This window comes from Dendroctonus ponderosae, unplaced genomic scaffold (assembly GCF_020466585.1).
Source record: "Dendroctonus ponderosae isolate FM_Combo_2020 unplaced genomic scaffold, Dpon_F_20191213v2 Dpon_F_20191213_4, whole genome shotgun sequence".
Classification (NCBI taxonomy): domain Eukaryota; kingdom Metazoa; phylum Arthropoda; class Insecta; order Coleoptera; family Curculionidae; genus Dendroctonus; species Dendroctonus ponderosae.
In genome coordinates this window covers 829,243-835,671 of record NW_026018611.1, presented here as the reverse complement: position 1 = coordinate 835,671, position 6,429 = coordinate 829,243, and the positions used below count along the sequence as shown (strand labels likewise).

The window sequence follows — 6,429 nt, the reverse complement described above, 5'->3', positions numbered from 1 at the left end:
CCATTTGCCCAGACTTGCCCAAATAAACACCAATTTCCTTCTCGAAAGATGAAACATTGTTTCATAATCAAAAGCAGCGCGAATCAGGCCCGAGCCGCCCGCATTCCAGACGGCCTATTTATAATGCAGAATCCGATTTAGAATAAGGTGTTTCGAAAGTTCAGCGCACCTGAGGGCCACTCGACGCGATTTACGTCTCTTGCACGAAGAGAATGGCTGGAAATTGACAGGACTTAAGCAGAATCGCCACCTGTCTGCCCTTTGCACTACTTTCACTATGGAGGCGTGATTGGGCGATAAAGATCGGCTTAAATCAGCCCACCATTGTTCCGTCTTGCGGCCATCGCGCTCATTTGACCAAAACCGATCATCATTGCGATTAGAACCAGAATATTGACCAATAAGCGACCATCATTACTGGTGATGACAGTCAAATTGGACACTATTGTCATTAGATTAATGCCAGCGTCCAACACTGGACGACGGCGCTGTCCTTCTGCAGATAAAGACAAATGCTTTCTTAAAATAGAGTTGATAGGACGGACAATCGAAGAAAAACAAGGCCGCGTGGATGAGTCAATTGCCACTACTCTGATAACCAGTGAATGGTTGACTGGCATCATTACTTATCGCCGCATGAAATTCCAAGAATCGACCAACAATTACCAGTCGATAGTCATAAAATAGCATTTAAAAGTCGCAAAACTTTTTGTTGTAAAGAAAAAACGTGCTCAAACTCACAACATTTTAAGCCGTCAAGGTGCCAATTTGGAACGTAGCAATGCCCTAATCCCATAGGCCCCTGTGAGTGCGAGTGAGACTTCCGATCCAACATACGTTCCCGACTGGAACATTTTTCCACACCCAATTTATTTTTTGCATTGACTTCATATCAAATGAGACGGGGACTAGTAGGTTGAAAAATTCAAAACAATTTCCCGAAAAACCCGTACAGCAAAGGACCGGCGGACGTCTCAAACAATTGCGACAAAGCGACAACCCTGCCCTTGATGTAAACCCAAGTCAACCGAGAGAAAACGTGCATAAAGAGTGGATGCGGAAAATAAAGAGGCACCAACCTGGGGAAAGGGCAGCAGGAACCTGTTTGGTGCTTTTCTGTAAAATCGCCTTTAGCGTAAAAGATGCGACTGAAAGGCCCGACGTTGCCGCACTTGCGCGGCCTTTTCCAGGACACCATGTAGTTAAGCGGCAGTTCGTTTGAAAGCGCAATAGAGAAATTAGCCCAGTTCTCATCGGCAAAGTGCTTCCTCATTAACGTTTGCCTAGGTCAAAGCCCTGAACGAGCAGCGGGAAAATCGCGGAAAATGCGCTTTTTTTACCAATTTGAGCAAAACAATGAAACGCTTCTATCAATTAATGGACGTGCAGTCCGATTTCCGTCAAGTTAACCGGCCAAAATCGTTTTAGAGCGGATGTCCGATAAAAATCTGAACGTTCGCCCAAGTCCCAACCAAGAACGCGACCACAAATTGAAATTCCAATCCATTAACTTATCATAATTAAGGCTTTTTACTCTGTGAAACAGATATTCGGGGGGGGCCAGTTAAAGACCTGAACAATGCGCGCCATTGTTTGCTGTGTCGAGCGCTGTTTTTCTCCTCGTGAAACCCGCAATAATTGCTCATAAACGGCATAATATGCGGAATTTTCATGTCTCTAAATTAGAAAATCCATTTCTAAATAACGTTTTATGTAAAGTTTATCCGGTTGATGCAAGCTTTTCTTAGAAAGTGCACGACTAGTCTCAATTCGGCGATTAGTCATTGCATTGCTAAAAATAGTCCATTTAATTGAGATCACCATTCGTGTTACTCATTTTTGGTAAATTTGGCACTGGCCAAATCGGGCTGAGTCACCAACAACTATATAAAAGCATCACTGGCGGAATTAAGCACACAACGACTACCCCCCGTAACAAACCCTTCCAGTAAATACTGTTGCTTTGGCCTTGCAACTGCGGGTACGAGTGAGAGCCGCAATGCGATAACCATGGAAACCCGTCTGTCTTTGTCGCTCCAGCGCGCCTTACGAGGGACTGGCGTAAACAAACGTAAAAAATCAACCCAACGGACGGTCCGCATTGTTGACATTGACAGATTCCGGATTAGTTTTAACCGTCGAAGTTATTTAGGGCAAATCGTTGATAAAATCATCAGTTTTTTCAGCCTGACCCCGATCGGATTCCTGAAGTGTTCGATAAAAACAAACTACAAACCATCGAAACGTGATTTGCACCAGAATTTTCTCATTTCAATCCGATTGGCAACAAAGAAAACAGCACAAAAGCACGGCTTTTAGCGTAAGAATGCATTCTGACGTGCCGCTATGTTTAAATAATTCATTAGCGCACGGTGGCGTTTATTTAGAAACAATGCGAGAAAAATGTTTAATGCGATTTCCGTTATCTCGACTCTCGACCATACTTGGTAAAGCCGCATACCGCAAGATGGTGCAAAGGCAAAGAAACAAAATTTTGTCTTCTGCCCATTCAATTGGTGGAACAAGCATCAATAAAACGGCGTCAACACCAATTTAAGTGTATGGTGATTTATCTGCACATTAATTGAAAGTGTTTGCAAAAACTGCGTTCCTTGAGGGAACATTTACGGTCTTTGGACGATACATACTAGGTAAGTAAGTAGGTAAAATTAGTGTTCGGTTTATATTTCCTCGGCTTTTACGAGTCAATTCCCCTGTTTCTGTTTAACCGAGGAAAATAGACTCGGCTCTTGTTACTAGGCCGGGTTAATAATAGACGATTTAATACGGAAATATTCGAGCTATGTCTTCAAAAACTACCGTCTACCCGCATTAGATGATATTTTTACAACTAAATCGCCCTCGGTATGCTGGCAAATGAACATTCCAGCAGAAGAATTAAAAGAATGCAAAAATTAACTTACTTGAAACGCTCTTGGGCCTGTTCCGGATTGAATCTCTCGGGACTTACCCAACACGTGAAATTACCTGAAACAAAATTTTTTTTTAGTAAATTAGCAGCGGAAAACTGCCTGTTTGCAACTGGTCTTTGTAACTGGAAAACGATGTTTACGATGCTCCAGCCTCGGAAAACCGGATAAATAATCTCCGCTTTGAGCGCCCAACAATAAATTATCATTAATTGCTGCTGGTGGTTATCATTATCCGTAATAAGGAAAATACGAGGTCGTTCTACACCCAACGCAGACACCGTTTCTTACTCTCCATGATATATCTTTCACTTTTCCGTACGTGAGCCTCATTAACTACTAACGGCCGCTTTCCGTTTTGCATACTAAGCAGAACTGGGAAAAAAGCGGACGTGCAAACGGCTTCAATTTGGCCCTTAACTGCAGTAATTGGGTTTTATGCAGCCACCCAACCCCAAAGTTGCGTGCACGTAAGACAATTTTTGCAGAACGGCCATTGTCGCCGTACAAAGTGCAAAAACACAGGGACAGTTTGTTGGTAAACTTTTGCATCAGCACCCGTATAAAGGGCAGGCGGGAAAAGGACAGAGCTAGTTTGGTACCGCCCTCTCGCTTCGTTCCACGGCGACAACGCTCACCCTGCCACTTGACCTCGCTCGGAATGGGCCGGTTTTGCTACGAGGGGGCGGCCATAGTTTGCCACTTCGACATTCAATATTCGTATTGTTGACAAGCGAAAAGAAACACAATTTCTACGGCTATAGTTGCATCCGACTCTCGGGAGCAAAATGCCAACCATATGTAAAAATAAACGTCCGTTTCGGCTAAAAATAGACGGCGCAAGTGTTACAATTACCCAGTAGTGAAAGATCCTGAAGCGAGTGGGTGAAAGCGATCGAAGCCAAGGCGGTACCAAGAAGACAAAATACAATTTGAAAAAATGGTAAAAGAATAGACAATGGCATGATTCCCATCAAGCCTGAACGGATGCTAATCGAGAGGCGACGAAGAGCCGATTGTTGGCGCGCCACACGCAGTATGCGACAAATATAGAAATTCCAAGTTTAATTGCTTTCAAAATTCGTGTATAATTAATGTGGCGCAACGAACGACCGAGAATCCAGTTCCTCGTCGGTGTTTTTAAAAATAGAGTAAACACTGTTCTGGTCGGTACTGAAGCCATAACAGATTAAAAGCATTGAATGTGGAAAATGCGCCTCCGCAAAACCAGCAAAGACAATCACGCTCCGGATAAAGTGGTCGCCCATTTGAAATAAACGATTGGTTTAAACAAATGGGCAAAATTCAATTGTTTTAATTCGTTCGGTAGCAATAAATCTCATTTGCCTCAGCAGGCTATGAACGCTGTTTCTGTATTGTTTGTTTATTTGTTCGCGGAACAGATGAACATGCAACGTTCTGGAGAAGTTTAAATTGGTTTTTAAGTAGTTCTGTTTATGTGTTTAGTGGCACGAGATTGGAGCTCCTTAACCAGTCCATATATTACGTCAGATTTCTTTTTAACTACGGGGAAAAGTAGCGCTAATGGGCGATTTTAACAGCCAAATGACCCATCAGGGGCCTACGGCCGACGAGCACGCGTTTTGGTTCGCAGATTGTGAAAGCAATTTAGTTAACCGTACAATGTTTGGAGATGTTTAACTAGGAACAACATGCTTCTTAATCAAGCTAATTGATTCAGTCGGTGCGCTTCCACAGCCAGCCAAACAACCCTCCATTACTCATTTGGTCAAAAACAAAGTCCCATTAGGAAGTTAGGAAGACAAAGTTCGACGCTAACATGATAGAAACTGGCCGGTGTTGTCCGGCCAGGTTAAGAAACTCTTTTTTTTCTTGAAGGAATCGCTTGCTTAAAACGCAACGATTGCACCCTGTAACAAAGCCATCCTTTGCAACTGTGCGTATGAGGGAGAGCAACAAAGCGATTGCCATGGCAACCAGTGGGTCTTTGTCTGGCAAGCCCGATTTACCAGGGAGAACCGTAAACAAACGCGACTCAACAAATTGATTTAGAAGGTTTTGATGTTTTTTGCTCGCACCACCCTGTTTGTAAGGACAGACCGAAGCAGCGCCTTGGTTTCGCAATGAAATATGTGCACGGCAGTCGGCCATTGTAAACAAACAGCAAACACGGCTCGAATTTCTAGACAAAATAAATAATACGGCAGGCCAGATTTCCTAATAACCCGCGAGGGAGTCATGCGAGCTAAAGAACGGTTTCGACACCAACGGCGGTTGCTAAAAGGTTATTGGAAATAATGCATATAATAGTTAAGTAGTCAGTGAGCGAAACTGGGTTAAATTGACGGGATTTTGGCACCAGCGCCCCCACTGGACGCTGCTCAACACCAAAAAATGCAACTGGATTTCCATCTCATCTAATGAAACATGTTTCCACGATAAATTAATTGAATTATTACAGAATAAAACCAGTCCGAAAAACGAGCGCCTTAACCGCAAACTCAATTGCTTTCTCGAGTCGCAAGTCGGAAAAAAGCCGTCCTCTTTACTTACAACATCCTGTACAATCGCGTAATCGGATTTGATCGGAATACTTTATCGGGCAAAGGACAAAGTTCTTCTGTTGGCATCGATCAAAATTGACGAGATATTTGCAACAAAGCGCCAAACACCGGGCAATTTGCAATCTTACGGGCACTTCTGCGGAAACACTCGAAATCACGATAGCAGGCACATAAACTGTGCATACCTAGATGTGCTAAGCATGTGAGAAATCGCAGTGTTTTGTTTGAGCTTGCGAAACCGGAACCATCCACGGCTAATTCGCCGTTTTTTGCGAAATTTCCATCATTGAGCGATTTGGTAGTGGTCGAGCTGAAGACATAAAGTAAAACTGGCAAAAAGCGAAAAGCCAGTGGTGCAGGCGGGTTCAAGGTTCGCTTAGGTCACACCATGATGGGTCTTTTCATGGTATAAGCTCGCAGTCTAGACGGCCGGTGACGCATACAGGGTGAATTCACGCCAATGTGGCCGAATTACCAGCAAATCGACGCTTTTTTTTGCGGAATTTCCAATTTCAACAGCCAGGCATTGACCAATCGACCGAATGTAATGGCGAAATTAAAATCGATAATTATAACACGTTTATGCAATCGTTTAGCGGTTATTGCCGCGCACCGATACAAGAACAAACAGAGCAACCGTGAACAATAACAGAAATAATCGCACAAGAACGCGCCGTTGAAAACAAGGCTCTGTTGGACATTGGAGAAGCTTAATGGGTTCAGACGGATTTTGCGGCATAAAACGACGAAAAACTCGAAACGATTCTTGGGTCTGGTCAGCTATTTTCAACTGTTTAAAGTCTTACATTTAGGAGTGTTTTCCATGTTTTGATAATCCTTCCATGGGAATTTCTTCCTGACGTTTCGTCCACAACTGCGCTGGACATTATCAAAGGCGATGAGGCAGTGGGCGAAGTGATCTCCCGTGCTTTCCGACTAAGACGGAACTGTCT

The 6,429-nt window shown here is 43.6% G+C and overlaps 1 protein-coding gene across 9 annotated transcripts in view; it reads right to left on the bottom strand.

Moving 5' to 3' along the window:
- Positions 1-6,429, bottom strand: part of LOC109540075 — a 23,451-nt gene that overhangs the window by 14,530 nt on the left and 2,492 nt on the right. For 8 of the 9 annotated variants that reach the window (XM_019908262.2, XM_048665807.1, XM_048665812.1 and 5 more), the window contains exon 2: positions 2,925-2,988. The exons of the other annotated variant lie outside the window; for it this stretch is intronic. In XM_019908262.2, the coding sequence (XP_019763821.2) occupies positions 2,925-2,988 (64 nt within the window). The remainder of the gene's footprint in view (positions 1-2,924; positions 2,989-6,429) is intronic. 9 annotated transcript variants of the gene reach the window in all.